General features: G+C 38.7%; 3 protein-coding genes across 3 annotated transcripts in view; all 3 read left to right on the top strand.

Annotated features, from left to right (window-relative positions):
• rapgef5a (Rap guanine nucleotide exchange factor (GEF) 5a) overlaps positions 1-14809 on the top strand; it is a 44067-nt gene extending 29258 nt beyond the window's left edge. The window contains exons 11-26 of the mRNA XM_019264301.2: positions 269-369; positions 3691-3769; positions 3880-4024; positions 5805-5896; positions 6040-6070; positions 6233-6311; positions 6547-6696; positions 7751-7848; positions 8432-8554; positions 8919-9097; positions 9194-9284; positions 9372-9422; positions 9540-9627; positions 9722-9786; positions 10730-10784; positions 11088-14809. Of these exons, the coding sequence (XP_019119846.1) occupies positions 269-369; positions 3691-3769; positions 3880-4024; positions 5805-5896; positions 6040-6070; positions 6233-6311; positions 6547-6696; positions 7751-7848; positions 8432-8554; positions 8919-9097; positions 9194-9284; positions 9372-9422; positions 9540-9627; positions 9722-9786; positions 10730-10784; positions 11088-11206 (1546 nt within the window). The 3' untranslated portion in view covers positions 11207-14809. The remainder of the gene's footprint in view (positions 1-268; positions 370-3690; positions 3770-3879; positions 4025-5804; positions 5897-6039; positions 6071-6232; positions 6312-6546; positions 6697-7750; positions 7849-8431; positions 8555-8918; positions 9098-9193; positions 9285-9371; positions 9423-9539; positions 9628-9721; positions 9787-10729; positions 10785-11087) is intronic.
• Positions 14810-16753: 1944 nt separating this feature from the next.
• On the top strand, positions 16754-17980 carry LOC104922042 (lactose-binding lectin l-2-like). The gene has a single exon (XM_019264217.2). It carries the CDS (start codon positions 16754-16756, stop codon positions 17240-17242), a length of 489 nt encoding a protein of 162 aa, XP_019119762.1. The 3' UTR covers positions 17243-17980.
• A 268-nt stretch (positions 17981-18248) lies between these two features.
• LOC104922092 (lactose-binding lectin l-2) lies at positions 18249-18973 on the top strand. The gene has a single exon (XM_019264187.2). It carries the CDS (start codon positions 18322-18324, stop codon positions 18808-18810), a length of 489 nt encoding a protein of 162 aa, XP_019119732.2. The 5' UTR covers positions 18249-18321; the 3' UTR covers positions 18811-18973.
• Positions 18974-23399: the final 4426 nt, after the last annotated feature.

The following is a 23399-nucleotide window of genomic DNA, read 5'->3' as shown; positions in this document are numbered from 1 at the left end:
AGATGACCACCGAGCTAGCTACGCTTGCAGAGGCAGAGGAGGACTTAGATGATGACGATGAGGAGGACGACGAGGACAGCAACCATGACGAAGATGGCAGCAGTTCAGAAACGTGTACATTTGATGTTCCCCATTTTCGCTACATTGACGATGACGATGTGAAGGAGAATGAGGAGGAAGACAGGGAGGCAGGATGGAGGGTTGGAAGTGCTCATCCATGGTGCTCATTCTCTAGTGAGGAAGATTGTTGCAACTCTTCGTCTTACAGGTATGTGGTGGTGTCAGGGACGCCGCTCAAGATCTTGGAGCACCTGCTAAGTGACCTGAGATTGGACGACCAAAGAGGGGCGCCAGAGAGCAGGGAGAGCGGTAAGTTTGTTGACAAACCTATGCAGGTGAACACATGCATCTTGTAACATTGTGCACAGGGACACATCTGTGTGCATACATACACATAATATAACAGTATCTCCATATAAATGGAGAAACATACTAGATGGGTAGAAGGTTTGGAGTAAGACAAAAGTTAGTGGAAAAATAGTCATTTAAATAAAGCAGCTGAGATGTTTGTCTCTGCTGTTTGACCAAAGGTGTACTTAAAACTAAGCAACTCCCCCACCCTCTCAATCAAAGGAATTTCATTTTCAGCACCACAACAAGTTACAACACAGCCCAACCCGGACCTCTTTATGCCTCTTTAATTTTCCCAGAAGTGGGTTCAAACCAGGGAGGTATGCACTTCTCCTTGATTATTCTCTGTGTGTGTTTTGTGCGGCTGCATGAGTCAGCCAGCCCTCACACCATATCCAGGTGTGTGCATATGTTCATTCAGCCATGTCACTGACTGTAAATATGAGGAGCATTCAAGAGTTTCTCTAACAGTCCCCGCAGGGTGTTGTGGGCAAACAATTTCAATGATTTGTTAACTGCTGTATCTCATTTTTACGATCGTCAAACCTGCTTTATAGCAGCTTGGGTCCTTTGATAGTGCAGGCAAAGTACTACTATACTGTTTTACCTCAGGAAATGGTTTGTAATTGGATATAGCTGTGTAGTTAGCCCATACTGTAGATGACATTAAAAGTAGGGCACAACTAATGATGACTTTCATTTGAATGAATCTAAAGTATTTGCACAGGTAATCAGATGTATGTATTTGTATGTAAGAAAGGAAAGGAAAAGAAAGGAAGTAAAAAATTACGTCTATTGTAATAATTTGGGATTATTTGAAAACAAATTTGCTGTTAAAATAAGTTAATCATTCTTGGACAACAACTAACTTATTTTCTTCAGATTAAATTCATGCCATGCTATCATGGAGCCCAGGTCCAAGAAAATGCTACTTTTGTCACACAGGGACATCTGGGTCCCGAACCTGTATCTTATAAGACCTACGCTTGCTTGTTTGCGCTGCGTTAAGACAAGGCGTCTTTATGTATCAACTCCTCAGCACCACCAGTTCCCAGCAGTCCACAGGGAGCCATCTCACTGAATTGCAGGAAGCAAACGAAGAAAGAGGGAGAGATGAATGTAGGCGAGAAAGAGAGAGAGAGAACTGAGATGGTCTTTGTGGAGGAAGGATTCACTCAAAAGAGAAAAGACGCACTTTTTTTATTTTTTTTTCTAAAGCTTGGGTTGTTTTTTTTGTGGGAGCAGAGGGAGAGGCAGAAGCAAGGATGCAGATCAAGAGTGTATGTGCATGTTTGGCTGTCTTTGTCTCTCTATCTGTGTGCGTGCATCTTTCGGTCTATGTGCGTTGAATAAGCATGAGGGGGGGTGTGTGGGTGTGTGTGTGTGTGTGTAGGCCCTCTGGGGTGGTGCTGAGCATCAGTGTGTCGTTTTTGCGGGCTTAGCCGTGCAGCATGTTGAACAGGCTCCAACACGCTTCCAGAGAAAGAGAGCGATTACCCCAACCACCCCTCCCTATGTACACATAAAAACACAGCAGCAGATTACCGCGATTAGTTCAGCACACACACATTTTCTCTCTTTTTCCCTGTCTCTCTCACAAGAGATAAGTCCCCAAGGTCAGAACTGAATGAGTTATTCATCAGGGTGCGCTGTGTGTGAGTGTGTGCGTGTGCATTGAGGTGTGTATTGCTGTGTCTGTGAGTGCGTGTGCTTGACTTTGTGCGTGCCAGCAGGCAAACGCAGAGGGCATATGTTGCAGATGAAAATGGATATTTATCATCACAGAGAGCTGAGAAGAGGGCGAGTGTAGGAGAAGGGGAGTAGCGGGAGGAAATGAAAAAAACGGGTTTGTAGGGAAGAGGGGGCGGGTAAGGATAATTTGGGATGGAGAGGGAGTCATGGAGGCATATAGAAGGCAGAAAAAAAGACAGATAACTGGTCAAAAGGGAGCGCTACATCCACAGACTGAAAGGGGCTGAAAAGTGCAAGTAAGTCAACGGGGTTTTGAAAAAGTGATAAGCTCAATCAGACCTGTCTAAAAATATTTCTTGAGAAAAGTTGTGTTTTTATTTCTAAAGAGAAGATGGTTAATCAAATATTAATGCTGCGGCCTCCGCTCAGTCTTCTATAATTGATTTCTTTGCTCTCTGCCCGACACAGCCATATTTGGGTCGCACATTTTCTCAGAAAAAGAGTTTGACACCACACTCACATCCACACGAACACACACCACAGCTCCCTCACACCACCAACAACGGCTCATTACCCATCTGCCACAAGGGCTGTTTATATTCGGTTCTTACCCATTGAACACCTGCTGAGTCACACACACACACACACACACACACACACACACAGTTGTTGTCTCACTTTCACATTCGCTCTGCTCTTCTCTACTAATTTTAGTTTTTGAAGTTTGAACTATGAGCCAAGAGAAAGAAAAACCTTTTTAGTGTTGTAAATTGGTATTTCTTTTAACATTAAATATGACGAAATAAGTAACAATCAAAGCTGTAATATTTGTATAAAAGGTATGAGGTATAAATTATAAACACTGAAAAAACATCAGGACATAATGAAGTAACTTTTAATCTCTTTAACCCCAAATTCATACTCCAACCAACTAAACTTTGGTCCACCTGCATCGCCGTGGCGGGCTGGAGCCTATGCTTGCTGACTCAGGGCGAGTCGCCAGTTCATCGCAGGATACATAGAGACAACAAGTATTCAGACTCTCAGTTATTTATTAATTCATAATTTATAATCCCCAATTAACCTATTAAATACATGTCTTTGGATTGTGGAAGGAAGCCGGAGTAGCCGCTGAGAATCCACACTGACATGGGGAGAACATACAAACTCTACACAGAAAGACCCCAGCTGCTGTTCTTGCTTAGAGGCGACCGCACCACCATGCTACCCCTTGGTCAAATTCACATAATAAATATTTCAGCCTGAATATTCAGGAAATGTGCATCAAATTATGCACAAGGCATGAAGAATGTTTTACTCGATGGAATGTGATACAGCTATAAAAGACATATTACCTTTTTAAGTTGATATGGCAAACATGTTAGTTATGTGTCACATGTGGTTTAGCTCAGGGGAAATGTCTGTAGCATACAGAGGGTTTTTTTAGAACTTTTTCACTAAAAACAAAAATACCACCATCAGAGTTTGACTTTCCACATCTTATTTCCTCATAAAAGTTGAAAACTTCACTTGGACCACTTTGCCAGTGAAGGCCTCTGAAGTGATGATATGTTTCCTGTGTTACAGAAATGCTGTTGGATGACTTCCTGTTGACCTACCTGGTGTTCATGTCCACTCATGACCTCTGCCAGGCTCTGCTGGGACAATATCCTTACTGGCAAACGCACACCTAATCACACACACACACACACACACACACACACACATCCTTTCAGCCTTCACACTGCCCTTCGTTGTCTCCTTGACCGCTCTCACCTATAGCAGCGCCCGCTGCAGGGGCCAAGAGGAGGGCAAAGACGCTCTCTACAGGAAGCGTAAGGTACTGCAGCTGGTCTCCCACTGGAGCAGGCTCTACAAGGACTTCCTCAAAGAAGAGGAGCACGTCAGGAGCTTCATGAAGGTGCGACCCTGTTCACTTGGTCTCTCTCTGTTTCAATGATTTAATGAGTTTATCCTCTGGTGTCCTTTCACACGTGTCACCGAAGAACTTAAGGATTCTCATTCATCTTAATTTGTCTCTGTGTTTTGCTCTAAAAAGGGGTTTGTCCTTCCTCAAGTTCTGCATGGCAGAACATATTGTGGAGAGAGCTGAAGTGTGTGTGTGTGTGTGTGTGTGTGTGTGTGTGTGTGTGTGTGTCTACCCTGATCTTTTTGTTTGACTGTGTTTCAGCTTTCTCCCACGGGGGAAACCTTGTTGATGCTTTTATCTTCTCCTTCTGACAAAGCAAGCCGATAAAGACAAAAAAAAAACACTTTCATGTTGCATAATATGAGGAATGAAGGGTATAATCAAAATATGTGGCTGTAGATTTTTATTTAAGAGACTAAGATAACCAGCAGAATCATTCAGCTGTATCTAAAACAAATGAGCAAAAAATGAAGTATTTAACCACTTATTGTATGTAAGTATAATATCTAAACATCTCACATCAGGATATCACGCACAAACACACATGCAGATTCTTAGTGTCTCATTCCTCACAACAAATGCTGCGTGTTCCTGCTGTATTTTCACATGATTGGCTGAATTGGATTTGAATCCTCGTGACAACCGTGACACTGAAAGAGAAACGGATAAACACACACGTACACACATACATACACGCCAATCACTTGTCCCTCCATAACCTGACGGCTCTATTGCTTGGTGCCGGGTTGCCATGGAAACCAAAGTGCGAGGGTTGGCATGGGTATAATCTCATATGGAGTGCGTAACCCAGGTGATAGTTGCCTAGTAACAGAGGAATGAGAGGGGGAATTGGGATGAGAGGCTATGGCAGGTCAATGACAGCGATAAGCAGGTGTGGGAAGATGTGTGCGTATGCACATGTGTATGTAGATCCCCTGTAAGTTGTTACTGTTACCGCCTCCTGAGCTTTCATGCATACTTACTAATTGTCTGCCACACGCACACAGAGACACTAGTCACCCATTTAAGTGCAAGATACAGAATTTGTGTGATGTTTCTTTAATGCAATGTAACCCACGCAGCATAATTCACTTAATTATACTCAGTAAACGAGCTGCACAGACTTGTCCTCTTAATATATAACAATGTTCACATAGAGTAGCAATTAATGCCGGTGTCTGAAGTTGAACTTTTTGGCTTACTAACCACAAGGACTAGTGGGGTTAAAGGATTGTTCCTCCCTTATTACAAGATAACATATTGTCTCTCATTTTCAATACACATGAAGTGTGACAAAACCGAGTGCATGAGAAGAGGAGTAGCGGGAGGAGCCCAGTATCGCTCTTAAACGATGTTTTGACCTCTCACAAGGCGCTTTAGTGTTTCTCTAGTATTTGTCCAGGTTTTAAGATCTTCCAACTTCATTTCACTTATGATACTCAAATGATTTGAAAAATGATTTAAATAAACCAATCCTCCTAGATTTTAGATACCTTCTGTTAGGCATCATAACTGTGATATGTTATGACTTGTGTGTCATCCTACAGATGTGTGTAGATTGTTATAACAGGCAGCTTGTCAGTCATCTGATTGATATGGAGCTGGTGAAGTGGTGGAAAGCGGAGCCAAAGTCTGAAAACATTTAAAAGACTAATGCATTCAAAAGTTATCCCTGCAGCCAGTCACCACTGCTTCGGAAGACTTAATTGTAAATTTGTAACTTGTAAATTGTGATTTCATGGATCTTGGTTTTCTTCTGTCTCTCTGTCAGACTCTGTACAGGTGTGTTTTAGAAGATCTGTATGAGTTCCCCACACTGGAGAAAGATCTGAAGGAGTTCCAGAAACTTCTGCGTCGCAGACAGTAAGTGTATTTATCTCTGCAGAAGGACTTTGTTCTCTGTATTAAATATATTACTTGTGACTAAATCACTGACGAAATATCATTTTATTTTTCCATGCGTACCCGCATCCCCCCTTATTGTTGTGCTTTGTTCTTTCTTGTAGCACTGTGGATGACTGCCCTCCAAACCAAAAGGTAAGTCAGAGAGATGAGATGGAATATTTATTTCACTGAAGTCCTTGGAGGTTCATTTGTAATAGTTAAGCCTGAGCTGTATATTGATGCATTACACATGTCATCAGTGTTTCACTATATTCAGTCAAGTGTTATACATCAGCATATTTCTTCTGCTCTCAGAGTAAACAAATGTATCAGCAGTTGAGCTTGAAGGAAAACTGTTTGCCACTCCGAAGTCCACCGACTGAGACTAGAGAGGGTAAGTAACAGACATAAACACATGCACACATACACACAGCACAACAAGACACACTGCACTATACTGTACACAATTATACATAATTGCAGAGTTTTGCAAATGCAAAGTGCCTAAATACAGCATGTTCATTTTTTCTGTACTTGGCAAAAATCATCTAAAGTCTCTATTTACGATTTGACAGTATTCTTGTTTCAGCCATTTGCTGCTCTGTGAACATTTTCTACATATCTTCCAGTTCTTTGTTGCGTGTACGTGAGCGCTGACTCCTACCTGAGTGTCCACACACACCCCTCAATGGAGGCCAATGAGATGCTAAGAATCGTGGGTCTGAAAATGGACAGGGCAGAAGAAGACATGGTGCTTGCTGTGGTGTCACACACTGGAGGTACACACACACACACACACACACACACACACACACACACATATATACAAAGAAATACATGCACAATAGATATTCAACACTATAACAGGAGGATTGAGGTACCTCTTAAAAATGCTAAAATACAAATTTTCTACACCAGTTCCAACCCTTTTTTTTGTGTAAATGCCGCCCACAGCCCTGTCGGATGAGATCAAGCATTTCCTCATCAATACCATGAAACCCAATATGCTCTTTTGAGTAGATTATACACTGATATTATTTAACACTAGTTAAATGTCAATATTGTCACAATATTTTTTAAATACAATTGAATAGTCAATGTTTAGGTCTGTTTAGTTTGCATTTGTACCACTGAGTGTCAGAAACAAGAAACTGAATCACTTCATCCATTTAGCGATTTTACTTTTAAGCAACTATTGTAACCATTTACCTATTTCTTATAGCTATGGCAACTCTTTATTTATTAATGTTGCTATCTGATGTTGCTATTTCAACTGTTTATTCAGTACTCAGCCAAAGTCACCATTTCAACTTTTTGTTAGCTTTAACCAACTATTCATTCATCCATTACCTGCAGAATAGTTATTTCAACCATTTATTTATTACATTTCATACAATAATTGTTACAATTTTAGCTGTTTCTTATTACCCTTAGCTAATGTAACGTTTTCGATTAAAACAGTTAGCTGACATTACTATTTTAACTATTTATTACAATTTAGCTAACTTTCAACTTTCTATTTAAGGGCTGCAACTAACTATTATATTTTTATTCTTCAATCTGTTAATCAGTTTTTTGATAATTGGATTATTTGCTTTGTCCATAAAATGTCTGAAAATAGTGAAAAATGCGTATACTTTTTCCCAAAGCCATGGTGATGTCCAAAAATATCTTGCTTTGTTTTTTTAAAATTGGTTGATCCTTTCATGTACTTTTGCAGTTCAAGGGGTACAAGTACCCCTGGTTGGAAATCTCTGTTCTACTGTTCTCTCTTTTTAAATAATTATCATAACCTCTCTCTCCTCCTTCTTTTCTGTATGTTTTTATCCACAGATCGGAGAGTGTTACAGCCCAGTGACTGTGTGTATTCAGAGTCCCTGACCCCACAGGGAAAGCTCATGGCCTGTCGCAGGGATCTCACTGAGATCTTGGTATGTAAATGCACAGTTCTGCTCATGCCTCCGTTCTTGTGTAACACTCAAGCTTTCCATTTTTTTCATGAGCATTGATAGAGGATAAAGATACAGCTTGCAGGTTTAAAGTAAATCACAACCTCTCAAAGATATGATAATTTGGGCTATTGTTGGTAGCCTCTGTATCATTTTCTAGCTAAATCAGGCATGAAAGTGAATGTTCTAATTCCCCAACTAACACAATTTCACAGTGTTACGATGGGTCATGCATTATAAGCAAGCCGGAAAGACTCAAGCCAAGTTATTAACTCTGACTCAATAGGAGAGAAAAGGTGTGAGCCACAATTACTTCACTGTTGCCCGACCATGACGGCAGGAATGTTGGAAAGTGCTTTATCAGGGCGAAATGTTGTTCTGTACTCGCATATTTTTCACAGTAGAGCTTCGGTTATAAATTCCTAATAATTTTGTAATATTTGGATTAATTTTTTTTTTTTAACTAAAAATCCAGAGAACTGCAGTTTAGCGTATCTAGAGATAGCCTGTGCACAGTATGTAGTAAGTATTTATCTACCAACCTAACTTTCCTTTGTGTGTACAGCCTCCTTTAACAGACAGTGCTGAACTAAGCAGGAGGCCGGTGCGACTCTTGGGTATAAACACCTGGGATGTGGCAGCTGCTCTCACACACCTGGACTGGAGCCTCTTCAAATCCATCCATGAGGTATGTACACACACACACACACACACACACGTGTACAGAAATATATATGCATGAGGTTTGCGCACGTAGTTCATAATAGATTCATATTCATGACAGAGGTTGTTTGAACATAAGCATTAAAGATGCAAATGCTCTACAAGACTTGCTGGATCAGGAGTACAGAAAGTCTTTTTGCAGCTGTCAGGTAGAGCTGAATATTTTTGAAAATGGGGAAGCATAGCACAGATGAACACTGTTATGTGGATGTTTCAGGAACTCTGGAATCTAGGAATTCAAGACTGGATGTTTAAATTTTTATATAATATAATATAATATAATATATAAATTGATGATGTCTTACACTCGTGCCTCCCTCCACATGCAGCAGGAGCTGGTGTACTACACCCTGAGCCGTGCTCCTGGTACGGGCCACACAGCGGCGCTCTCAGTCCTGCTCCAGCGCTGCAACGAGGTCCAGCAGTGGGTCATGTCAGAGGTGCTCATGTGCGTATCACTCAACAAGAGAGTGCAGCTGCTCAAGAAGTTTATCAAGATTGCAGCTCAGTAAGAACACACACTCTCATAAATACACACAAATAATAGTGTTAAAATGTCTTGGAGCACACCATCATTTCTTTTTCCATTCTTGTGTATTCCTAGTTGTAAAGCCCAAAGAAATTTGAACTCTGCATTTGCCATCATCATGGGACTTAATACAGCAGCTGTCAGCCGGCTCAACCAAACCTGGGAGGTAAGTATGTGCATTGTGCATTGTCTTTAGTGCATTTGTACATGTGTGCTTTTGAATCGAAATCTGACCAAATGTCTTTTATTTCAGAAATGTCCCGGGAAGTTCAAGAAGCTTTTCTCAGAGTTGGAACTTATCACGGTGAGACTAACTCAACAGACATAGAGATAGACGCAGAGCTAGAAATATGTTCCTCTTTTGATTTGATAATCAAATCTTTAAAATCTTTTCCTTTCCTTTCACTCCATCTTTCTTCAGGATCCATCTCTGAACCACAAAGCTTATAGGGAAGCTTTCAAAAAGATGAAACCTCCCAAGATCCCTTTCATGCCTCTTCTGCTGAAAGGTATCATCCTTAACCATTCAACACACACGCGCACTGATGCACTTGTGTTTTCTTTGCTGAATGAACCATTAATACACTTGTCCCCTGCTCATAGATATCACCTTTATCCACGAGGGAAATAAGACCTTCCATGACAACCTGGTTAACTTTGAGAAGCTGGTGAGTCGAGTCTGTCAGTGTTTGCATTTCAAAATGTCACACAGAAAATGTCAAATATTAAAATGAATGAGGTGATTTGTTATACTGTCATCTATTAAACTACATTCATGTCACGTATGAGGTGCATCAACAGGTGATTGGGTTATCACCACATTTATGTAGCACTCTTTTCTAAAGTGTTTTACTATTTTACCCTCATTTACTCACACCAACGAAAGGTAGCTACCATGCAAGGTGCTAGCCTAACCAGCAGGAGACGTTTGGGGTTTGGGGTGGTTACTCGCCCTGCCTACTGAGCCACAGCTGCTCCCATCAAATATTTGTTTCACAGTAATTAATCAGATCAGCATGTCGCCAAAAAGGGGGGGAAAAAATGGAAAAACTTTGAGTGTTTTTTTTTTTTTTTTGTAAGCTATAAAAACAATGACACAAACATCAGTCAGGTGCTGGTGTGTGTGAGGGGGGAAAAACAACTGCTGCAGTGTAGTTCAGACACAGGCTCAAGCCAGGGAAACGGGTATGTCTTGTAGAGTAGCCAGTCTCCTGGCAAAGTAATCAGTGTTATTTGTACTGATGAACAACCACATAACACATTACATTTATTACTATAGTTATTCAACAGTTTTTCCTGCACAGAATTGAATTGCAGCCAACCTGATTAAATTCCTTGTTGCCTTCATTAATTATACTGAAGATAATCCAATCTGTTTCAAGAGAGTTAGTAAAAATTCATATTCGTAGCAAAAGACCTGAAAATGAAACTACTGTGACTACTGGTGACCGATTCACCTCAGTGCATCGTCACTGTGAGTGACATTCACAATTATACTACCATTTAAAAAAAAATGATGTTATTTAGTGTGATGGGACAGTACAAATCATAAAGTATTAGATCTTAAATATTCTGTATTTCACTGATGCAACATGTCTTCTGAATCAACAGCACATGATTGCAGACACAGTGAGAATGATTCGCCACTGCCAAAGCGACCAGCCAGGTGAGCCCACTCTGTCCTCAGTGAATTGGTACAGTGGTCCTTACATGACAAATTCTAAAATAGGCTTAGGTGCAGAGGCTTACCGTCTCCCACATGACAACTGTTAATGTTGGGATCTACTGCCATCTGCAGCTGAGTTAGTGTACGGCACCTGTACCTGAGTCTGCTGTCTCTCCCACTGAGTTTTCTCTTACAGTTTCCAAGCAACCATTTCCAGACAGTCTTTTACTGTCTTTATATGGCAATAATACAGTCTGTGTTCTCCTGTGCGACTAATGCGCGTGTTTTCTGTCTGTCTCTTAGGCAACGAGGTAATCGGGGTCGACAGTGCGGAGGTGAGGGCGAGCGTTCACTACCTGCACATTATCGACAATCAGCAGACGCTTTTCGAACTGTCGCACAAACTGGAGCCACGCGCTTAAACACGCGCGCGCGCACACACACACACACACACACACACACACACACACACACTGGACACAGCGCAGTGGAAACGCTTGCACCGAGTATGTGTGACATAGAGGATGCTTTGTTCAGCAAAATGTCACGCACTCACACATTCACTGCAACAAAATCACACTACCAGCAGAGGTGCCAAGTGGACAATAAGGTGCCATGTGTTCTGACAAAAACCCACAAAGACACAGAGCTGCCTGTTCTCTGAAGGCTTTATGTCACTAAACATGTGTTTCTAAAGGATTTCTGAACCGTCTACGGGACGAGATTATGAGCAGCAAGACGGAGGTTTGCCAAACGGAGACAGGAGGATAGATGAGGCTGTAATTAGTCTGTACAGTATCTATTGGACTGAATATGTTTTTGTTCTTGTGATGAGCTTTTGGTTATTTATGAGACTGTTTAGCAGGTGAAATGTTCCTTTATTTTTGTTACGTCTCGCCACCCCTCTCAGAGGTCAACAAGGACTTGATAGCCTCTTCATCATTTCAGTTAGAAACACCAAGCAGTCTGTAGAGGAGCTAGATTTGTTTACAAGCCTGATGGCCACACTCTGCCCCATCGATGGTCTCATGATTTCATCTGCATATCACATACAGTACCTTCCCTGTGATGCTGTATATCCAGGATACATGCCATAGTTATTTAGATGTACGATGTGGAGCTTTTTTTAGTTATTGTGTGGTCACATATTACGTAACAAAAAGCAGCAACCATTGCTGAAGCTGAACACTTTAACACCTTTATCATCTTTTCCCACTGACGCTCTGTCTTTTAACTAAATGTGTACAGCCTCTGTGTGGGGAAAAAAAAAAAAAAGAGATATAACGTTAACAGTGTGTTGTTTCTGGCATGTGGAGGAAGCATTGTGAGAGATTTTTATTAACTGACTGTTTTAAAACACTAAAACTCTCCTGAACATGCCAGAGCTCAAACACTGTTGATGAACACTGAACCTTTCCATTTTAGAGTCCTGGTTGACTTTTAGCCAAACACTCCTCGTGCCACACTCTTCTCTATGATGTTTTTGCGTGAATAGATACTGATAATTTTACATTGTATATAATATGGACCTATACATTTTCCAGTGCCAAATGTCACATACAGTCCTGCAGCATAGATGTACTGTAGAGCTTGTGGTTTGTTGAGGAGTCGGCATCTTTTTCTTTCTTAAATCAGAGAATTTGATTTCCTTGAATGAGGCCTGGAAATGACGTCAGGTCCTTGATCATGTAAAGCAGATCTGATTCCTCACAGAGATGCTTTCTGACATTATGATAACTTTTTGTTTCATGGTGAGTGATGATATTCCACTCACCTGGGGGTTGCTATGGAGACACAGCCCCACCATAGTGCTATTTTTCTTTCTTTTTTTAATCCTTGACTTATACTAGGTTAACAGATAAGTCGAATCACTGCGCCGCAGAGCTTCGTTAAGAAATAGCTTTATTCAACAAAATCATGTCCATGGGGAGATTTTGACACTGATGATTCATTCTTACTGACTGAAAAGATGACTTCATTCAGAAGTGGTCTTGCGAAAAAACTGTGAAAACCTACACAGGGTGTGGACAGAATAATAAAAGCACAAGGGCGCTGAATTCCTCCATCATAGTAAGACTGTAGATTTTGCAGCTTTGGTTCATCAATTAACACCCAGTAACATATTGGCTGGAAGAATAATCCTTTGTACTAAATAAATCCTCAAATTCTGACTAGATTTCCATGTTGACACGGCTGTCACATGTAAAAAACAAACAAACATATTTGTTATTCAAATCACTGCAGGACCGGCCTGTCTTGTAGTCACCAGGAAGAAAATGCAGCATGTGATGAGGGGAATCATTTAGAAATTATACACAAGGGATGATGATGCATACAAATTATGACAGGAAACACACCCTTCAGAAATATGAGCAGTCTTCACGTCCGGCAGGCCTGAATAGTGTTTGTGTTATTTTGTCCTTGCCCTGTATCTGTTGCTGCACAGCCTCTTCACTGGTACATTTGAGGAAACATCCAAAAGCGAGATTCCTAAATGTTATGTAGCGATGCATGTCATGCATTGTTTGGATAGTTCTATAAAAAAAAAAAAAAGAAAAACATGGGGGTTAAAGTGCAATACAGTAGAAATGTTGTTGCCACAAGTGTTCAATCATCATTTCAACACTAAGCCTTTCAGAGCACAGGACTGCTTTCTCATTTTTAAAGATCTTTGGTTACAAGAAAAAGGTCAAAGATGATCTCAAGGTGAACGCTCTTTTCACTTTTAAACGTAACTCTTGTGTGATGAGCAGCTCAGTCCTCGTCTGTTTATTAAAAACTCTAGCCTGTTGTTGTCACCAACACTTCTGTAGATACTCTGACACTGAATGTGGAGCCTGTTTTGTGGAGTCACCCAAATTGACTGATTGTGATCGAAAGCTTTTGAGACATTTAAGTAGTATTAGTTAAGCTCATACAATAACATTTAGAAATTCTGAGAGTAGATTTACTTGTTGAAGTGAGAGCACGCTTAATTAGTGTTCAGCATTTAACTAAACACTAATTAAGCGTTTAGCTGTAACCCCCAGCTACTGTAACAGTTGCACAAGTATAGACAGGTATGGGATAATGCCAAATGTCTGTAGCACAAGTCATAAAGTCAGCTAACGGACGATCTGTTATATACAGCTACATTTACGTAAACTTTGCCAACATTTGCCACCGTGAGCTACCTGACTGTAGCAGCCAAACTCCTGAGTGTGTTGAATTGAGTTCAGCTTTTAAAGTTATACAGCGTTTCTTTAAAGTCAGTGATTCTTTGACTGCTCGAGCTGATAAATCAGATCCATGGTCTGGTCACATTCAGTGTCATGTAAAGGCCTTGTGGCAGTAATTTTTACTATTAACCTGTACATGACGCACACGTGCACAAAAACACCTCTGCTCATTGTGTCCAAAGAGCAGGATAATTGTGCTATATACTAGTTATTTATTGTAACATATTGTTTATTTATGTATTTTTGAGGTAACAGAAGTTCATGTGCCATGTTCAGAGGTTCAACAATGTGGAAGTGCATTCTTGAGAAGAAAAGATGTTTGTGGTCTGAAGCTGCAACGCTGGAATGTAAAAGTACTTGTTATGTTTTGTGGCCACTTGAGGGCAGCAGAAGAGCAAGTCAGTGTGTTGATGCTCTTCTCTTTCCTCTGGTGTCAAGTGCAGGAAACCAACAGGAAGGTGTATTTAGTGTTTTATCGGTTGTTGTCATGACTGTAAAGTTACATTTTTTTAAGGCAATGTTTAAAACCTGTTTGCATGTTTAAAAAAAAAATCACAATGCAGGAGAGGACACACTGAAGGCTTTGTACTATTGTAATATTGTTGATGTGTAAATATATGCCCATGTTTGGTATGTTGTTATTATTTATCAGTTGTAAATGAAAAAAAAAATAGTCAACCACAAAGCAATACGTCTCCCCTCGTGTCCCCTCAACCTTCTGACAGCTGAAGCCACATGTCTTTTCTAAAGCTGCGTTTTACTATGTCAGAATAAGACTGAAATGAATAAATTATAGGTTTTATGTGACGTTTCTGGGTGAGCTCGTGGTCTTTTTTGGTTCGTGTTCACATACTGTGTACTGTGTGTAGAAGTGAAAGCGTTTGCCGAGTGCATTTGACCAATGACATCACACCAGCAGTATAAACACCCTCTGTAACATCCGACAGTGCAGATCAGATGCTCCAAACACCTTTAGACAAACAAACTGTCACCAACATGCTCTTGCTCCTCTTCTTGTTTGGTTTGGCTCTGGGTGCTGTGTTTCCTTCAGATGACCATCGAGTGAAGCTACAGCGTGACAACTGTCCCATATTCTAGTACAACTTTGTGCTAATAATATGTCTTTTGCACATGATCAAAATCCTTTTGCACTATATACTATTTCTTTAATGTCTTCAATCCTGCTGAAAGATTATGTTAAGTATTTCACTGGATCCATGAAAAATCTGATCAACAAATAAAGTAAAGAAACTGATAACATCTTTATGGATCTATGGTGGCTTCTGATAAATCATTTGCCCCGTGACCTTAGTGACTTTGCCAAAAAGGGTGGAGGAAACATTGGATGTTCCCGGCACGTTCCCGGCATTTCTGTGGAATTATACTTATGAATGTTATAAAGTAATAAAATGTTCTCATAGCTTCATGACTGATACAATAATATTGTTTCAATAGATTGAATGAAAAGCTTGTGTAAAAGGGATTTACTGGCATCATAAAATGGTATCATATAATCATTTAGGGAGACAGCTCAACAGCTGTTGATTGATTGAGTGAACATGTGTTCCTTGTCTTTTATTTCCTTGATGTCATTTTAGATTCCTGGTTATTTTTTTATCCAAACACTCTTAAATGTCTGAAATAAATAAATTATAGCTTTCATGTGACATCTCCAGGAGTGTGCCGAGAGTATTTGACCAATGATATCACAGCAACACTGCAAACAACCTCTCTAAAAGCATATAAAAGAAAATGGCCTTTCAGTTGTTTCTGCAAGATTCTTGAAAGATTCCAAAGACACAATAAAAATATACTATACTAAACTAAAAGAACAAACACAAGACTTTTCCAGAACATGTCAGAGTTCAACAGCTGTTGATGAACAGTGAATAGTCATGTCCTGGTTAATTTTTATCCAATCACTCTTCATGTTGTCATTGAACTATGTCTTTGTTCTAATAGATAGTAATAGTCTTACATTGTACTGTAAATAATATGGATCTAAACATTTGTCAGTGACAAATATCACTTTGAGTCCTGCAGCATAGATGTACTGAAGAAGTCTTGTTTACGAGTTAGTGACCTTAAAGTATTTCTAAATCTTAAAAAAATAAAAGAAAATGTGAACTATAACACAACTATGACACAATAGTATAATATCAAAGGTTGGAATTAAACACTTGTTAGAGAGGGCTTGAAAGGTTCCTGACATTTGTGTGAAATATTTATTTAAAGTAGATATATCTGTATCATATGATCAGTTAAGGATACTGTATAAATGTACCACAGCTCAACAGCTGCTAATGCTGCTAATTTATTGCTTGTCTTTTATTTCCTTGTTGAGTGTGCCTAAAAGAGCACACTATATACTATTCACCACACTCATTATTATTATTATTATTATTATTATTATTATTACGCCCTTTTTTGGCATGCTATTCCTCCCGCAGTTTTTGTTGCACATACACAAAAAAGGTATCAAAACATGCGGCTCGGCCCGGGAATCGACGGGAATGACCTTTCTAAGCATTACACCAAACGGTTAGATTTAATTTTAGAGTCCTGGTTAATTTTTTTATCCAAACAGTCTTTAATGCCTGAAATGACTAAAGTTAAACATTTATAGGTATTATATAACATCTCCAGGTGTTTGCCGAGAGCATTTGACCAATTATATCACACCCACAGTGCAAACACCCTCTCTGAAGCATATAAAAGTAGCCTTTCAACGGCAGACACTCTGTCACCAACATGCTCTTGCTCTTCTTTTTGTTTGGTCTGGCTCTGGGTGCTGTGCCTCCTTCAGATGACCATCCAGTGCAGCTACAGCGTGGCAACTGTCCCATGTTTTGGTTCAGCTTTAATGGCCGCTGCTACAAGTACGTCTCCACACATTTGACCTGGGCTGATGCAGAGCTCTACTGTGTGTCACAGAAAGCCAACCTGGTGTCCATCCACAGTTTGGAGGAACAGATATTTGTCAAAGACCTGATCAAGAACTTTGACCACTCTGAAGGATTTACCTGGATCGGACTCAGTGACACCCACAAAGAAGGAGGATGGATGTGGTCTGATGGTTGCACAGTAGACTTTGTCTTCTGGGATGTTAACGAGCCAAACAACTATGGAGGACGTGAAGACTGTGTTCACAACAACCATCATACAAGTCTGAAATGGAATGACTGTCCTTGTTCTGAAACACATCCATCTGTTTGTGCATCTCGTATCATCTGTCCTTAGGAAGTGAGATAATTACATATTCACTGCTGCTGTGTTAACGATAAAAAGATACTAATGTAGACTTTTATGTGTGCACAGAAGACATTTTACATAGATTTACATTAATATTTGATATTCACACATGAATATGATTTATTTCCACACCTTTTACCCTTTTAATCATATCAAAATTCATGATAACTTTGTATGTTTGTGTATTAAATGTAAATGAATTGATGGATCATTCATGCCTTGGTTTTAGAGTTCCGGTTTGTGTATCAGCAATCAGATTAGTACATTTTTAAATCACAATATTTGTTCTAAGATCCAGCTCATGTAAAGAAGGCACCTTAGACTCACAAACATGTCAGCTGCTGGGAAAATTCATTTTCTCTGTAAGATAATGTGTACTATTTTTTCTTTTCCAATGAAAAGCTCATTGACATACTTATGAATCTATGATGGTGTCTGATGAATCCCTTTCCCAGTTATCTCAGTGACAGTGTTCAAATGGCGATGAACATACTGGATTGAAAGGTTCCTGGCATTTATGTGGAATAGAAAATATCAGGAGGAGATTTCCCTGTATCATATGTCGGAGCTCAGATCTTCTTTTCTTTGATACAATAATAATCTTGATAAAGATAGTTATGATGCAATAAAAATATAATTATATAGAAAAACAATCCTTGTTGTGATTTGAGAGTCCTGGTAATTTTTCTAAACACTCTTCATGCACACTTCTCATTGGACAATAGTCCAAAAAAGTTTTTTTTTTTTTTTACTTAGGTCCCACCTCTGATAGGGTAGATCAGGCCAGTCATATTGCATGATAATGGGGGCGGGCACCTGGGGTGGCCAATCAGATTTCACAGGTGGTCAGTCCCATCCATTGTCAGCATAATTAGTGGACAGAGCTTCTGGATCTGTGAAGTGAAGCTAATGTGGCCACTCCCCAGACATGCCCCTTAATTTGACTAATGATATCACACCAACAGAAACACCCTTTCTATAAAAGAAGCTGTTTATAAGATTCTCGATAACATCCAACAGTGCAGATCATCTCCTCCAAAGACTTAGACAGACACTCTGTCACCAACATGCTCTTGCTCTTCTTTTTGTTTGGTCTGGCTCTGGGTGCTGTGCCTCCTTCAGATGACCATCCAGTGCAGCTACAGCGTGGCAACTGTCCCATGTTCTGGTTCAGCTTTAATGGCCGCTGCTACAAGTACGTCTCCACACGTTTGACCTGGGCTGATGCAGAGCTCTACTGTGTGTCACAGAAAGCCAACCTGGTGGCTATCCACAGTGTGGAGGAACATAATTTCATCAAAGACCTGATCATGAACTTTGACCATACCCGGGGACCCACCTGGATTGGACTCAACGACATCCACAAGGAAGGAGGATGGATGTGGTCTGATGGGTCTGCAGTTGACTTTGTCTTGTGGGGTGCAGGAGAGCCAAGCAACTATGATGGACTTGAAGACTGTGCATACATCAACCATGGCACAGATCTGAAATGGAATGATTATTCGTGTTCTGAGAAATTCACTTTTGTTTGTGAAGCTCGTCCAGCTTGTGCTTAACAAAGGAGAAGGTTTTGTCTGACTTAACTCTGTGACTTTCCACCTGTCGTTCTGTAGTAATACATTAAGATTGTATGATAATGATACAGGTGTATATACATTAATTGACCTTCACTTTCACTTTCCATTTTTGAGCCCATAAATGTAAACATGTCAAAGAAGTAACTGAATATATTTTCTCTTATATATATATATATATCTTATATATATATATTATATTATATATATATTATATATAATATATATCTATTATATATGTACTTGCAATAAAATTACTGTTGATTTGTTGACTTGAAATTGTGTGTGGTGTCTTTTATACAAGTTCAAAATACTTTTGGATTAAAGTAAAAAAGTTAATTTTATTATATTTTTGTATTAATTTGACCCTATTTCATGCAAAATAAATGTAATAAAAACTTTTAGTTTACTGAGGGAGCTCACAAGCTAAAATAAATCTGATTCTAAATTATTAGAAAACTCTGTACTTCCTGTATCTGTCAAGGACAAGATATGAATAACATCACTTTGTATGAACAGTCATTTTTCATTCATAACTCTATTTATTTATGAATAAAAGTGATTGCTTGAAGCTAATAATTGTGTCATATTTTTACACAGATCCAAATAATTCAATATTTTTCAATATTTTATACTCTCAATCCCTCTCAAAGACATTGAATGACATAGAAGATTTGAACTATTAATAATCCATGAAAAATCTCCGGAAATTAGTTTGGGGTTCAAATGAAAGGCTCTGTGTCAAAATAACTTCATACAATTAATAACTACAAAATTACAAACACAATTTTATGCAACTTTGGTGGCCTCTGATAACTCAGTTGCACAGTGAAGGACAATGGATTGAATTACAGTTCCTGGCATTTCTGTGAAATATTTATCAGAAGTAGATATGCAAGCGTCATATAATTGAGGGTTAGAGTATGAACTTCCTTTTTCGCTTTCTTTGTTTTAGCAGAGGCCTGTTTTATTACGTACTGAGTATTGATTATTTAATCTTGATAAATGATGGAAATTGCTTTAGTAAAACCTTGATAAGGATTGTTACCAGTTCTACATATAACTATATTAATGAACATCTATTCATTCATCTATCTATGAATTAATATCTATAACTACATTAATGAATTATAGGGATTGCTTTAAGATAATATTGTTGTTGTTTTTTGTCATACCTTAAATCCTTCTGAAAGATGCTAATCTTTGTTTTGGATGAAAATGTTAGCTATTCCATTTAATAATATAAAAACCTATAACTCTGACATAATAATATTCAGTATGTTTAAGGGGGATTCAAAGGAAAAGACAGTTCTAAAATGTAAGGACTGACAACAGCTTTATGGATCTATGGTGGCCTCTGATAAATCACTTGAAAGTCATTTTAGGTGCTTGGTCCAAAGGGTGAAAGTGTTTGAAGGGTTCCTGGCATTTCTGTGAAATATTTATCAGAGGCAGACATGTCTGTATCATATAGTCATTAAGGGTTAGTGCATAAACTTTAATTTTCTCTTTCTTTGTTATATATCAGCCCTGTTTTATTTGATATCAGTATTGATTATCTAATCTTGATAAATGATGGAAATTTCCATAGTAAATCCTTGATAAAGATTGTTATGATGCAATAAAAACAAACACTGGGCGTTGCCAGAATATGCCAGAGTTCAACAACTGTTGATCATTAGTGAACATTTATTGTTTGTCTTTTATTGCATTTTCATTTTAAATTCCTGGTTAATTTGTATCCAAACACTCTGTTTGTCTCTCTGTCTGCTTTGTGATGAACTGGGAACCTAGTTGATGTATAACCCACATCTCTTCTTATTTCAGCTGCAGCACCTAGTGAACCTGCAAAAGATAAGCAGTTATAGATAGTGGTAATGGTAATAATGGTAGTGGTAGTCATTTTTACTTGTTATATTTTGTGGCCACTTATAGGCAGCAGTAGAGCAAGTCAGTGTGACATCTCCAGGTGAGCTTGTGGTCTTTTGACCAGTGATATCACACCAACAGTCCAAAGCATATACTGTAACTTTTTATTTTTGTACATTGACTTTTGTTTGTGAATCAAGCAAAGTTCGTCTTATTGAACATGCTACATGTTGCTCTGCAAAGCACTAAAGCTATTACAATAAGATTAAAGGTGCAGCTTAATTTGTATAGAGAGGTCTGGATCTATAGTTCAAAAACTTGACGTGATAGAGAAAAACTGAGATCAGTTTTGGATTCCGCACCCAAAGATTTGTTAAAAACAGCTGTCAGACCTAACTCAACAAAAAATGTGTTCCCCAGTGTAATCATCATCATAATAACTGTTGAGTAAATGTAATAAAATTGTAATAAAATTACATTTAATAAATTACATGTAATAAATGTAATTTACCTCTGAAAGATATTAAATCATCATCATATAATATCATATAGTCATTTAGGAATACTGTATGAACGTACCAGAGCTCAATAATTGTGAACATTTATTTGTTTATCTTTTATTTCCTTGTTTTTACTTTAGATGCGTGTTTGTCTCTTTGAGGCAGTACATTGCACTACATAATAATCATTTTACATTATCATTATTTTTAAAATTTCAACTTAAGCCATTTGAGTGATTGATTATTATGTGAATGTTATTTAGCCTAAAAACTAAAGAAGTCTGTTTATTTTACAGGAAGTGCTGCATTTTTTAAAAGCATAATACATGTCTTTCATTCGTTCATTGTGCAAGATTAAAATGTATGATTAACAGAATGAACATGAAAAATAAACATGTAACATTATTAGACTTATATGTGAATATGTAATCTCATAAAAATGTAACATGCATCTTGCCATAGCAGTGGATCACAAAGTCCTATTTGAAGATAAATAGACTGTCAACAGAGATGTCCTTTACTGGGACATAACAAACAAGAGAGTAGCAGGCTACGTGATCTAACTCACAACACTGTAATTGTTGAGTATTGTGTATTAGATATTCACATGCTGGATAGGTAGTGTACTTGTGATTACAATTGTTACTGTTTTGATGTTTATCTAATATACAGACACTGTATGAAGAGCTGGAACAGACATGGAAAAACTCTTTAATAGTTAAAATCACACAAGCAGGTGAAAACAAAGTCTTCATGTCATTACTGTTTATTTTTATGTTTATTCTGTTAAGGATACATTTTCAATTGCACAATGAATGAAAAAGAAAACCACACTGCATTAAAAGAAAGTAACTTTACAGTCGTGAGAATGACCAATAAAACACTCAATACAACTTCTTGCTGGTTTACTGTCCATTACAGTTTGACACCAGAGGAAAGAGAAGAGCATCATCACACTGACTTGCTCTTCTGCTGCCCTCAAGTGGCCACAAAACATAACAAGTACTTTTACATTCCAGCGTTGCAGCTTCAGACCACAAACATCTTTTCTTCTCCAGAATGCACTTCCACATTGTTGAACCCCTGAACATGGCACATGAAGCTACTGCAAGTAGTGCAGTAAATACTCAAATGTACACTTTATCGTTTGTCACTGAGGCTCTGTGCGGGGTAAATAAAATGAAATTATTTGTCACACAAATATGTATTGGGATCAAATAAACATTCTGTTGACCCTCTTTGGCAGAGCATAAGGAAAGTTTTATTGAAAACCTTCAATACATCTAGTTTGCTCTTGTTTGGTCTGGCTCTAGTTGCTGTATTTCCTTCAGATGTAGTCCAACTACAGCGTGGCAACTTTCCCCTGTTCCGGTACCGCTTTAACAGCTGCTGCTACGAGTACATCTTCACACGTTTGACCTGGGCTGATGCAGAGCTCCACTGTGTGTCAGAGAGAGCCAACCTGGTGTCCATCCACAGTGTGGAGGGACATAATTTTGCTAAAGAACTGATCAGGAACCCTGACCCCTCTGAAGGCACCACCTGGATTGGACTCAGTGACATCCACAAAGAAGGCAGGTGGATGTGGTCAGATGGTTGTGCAGTTAACTTTGTAATCTGGTCTAACGAATGACAAAGGAGGAAATTAAGACACCTTTAAAACAGATCGGAAATAGAATGATTCCTGGTGTTCTCATACTTTACCCTCATACTTTACCCTTCACCTTAATTTTTATTCATGTTGGATATTCACACAGGTAACTCCACTGGTCGTTTAAAGTTGATATTTCTACACCTTTTTAATTGCCTGTCTTGTATTCCCTTGTTTTTTTTAATTTTAGATTCCTAAAACATGGATATATACAGTAATGACATAAATACTTTTCATTCTACAGATTTTTTCACATTCTTGTGTTAAAAGTTTTTCCATGTCTGTTCCAGCTCTTCATATCGTGTCTGTGGATTAGATAAACATGGGAACAGTACACATGTAACAGCTGATGTAATCACAAGTACCTGTTAAGTATCCATGAATAGTAAAATCTTTTCTGAGGCTCTGTGGAGAGATAATCACAGAAAAGAAAAGAAACGTTCTTCAGGCTATCTTTGACAGACCATAGAAAAAATGTTTAACAAAAACTTTCAATTTGTTTGGTTTGAAAAACACAACACGTTTGACTTTATTAAGTATATATATATATA

Source organism: Larimichthys crocea, chromosome XIII (genome assembly GCF_000972845.2).
Source record: "Larimichthys crocea isolate SSNF chromosome XIII, L_crocea_2.0, whole genome shotgun sequence".
NCBI lineage: Eukaryota > Metazoa > Chordata > Actinopteri > Sciaenidae > Larimichthys > Larimichthys crocea.
This window is presented reverse-complemented; position numbering and strand designations above follow the sequence as displayed.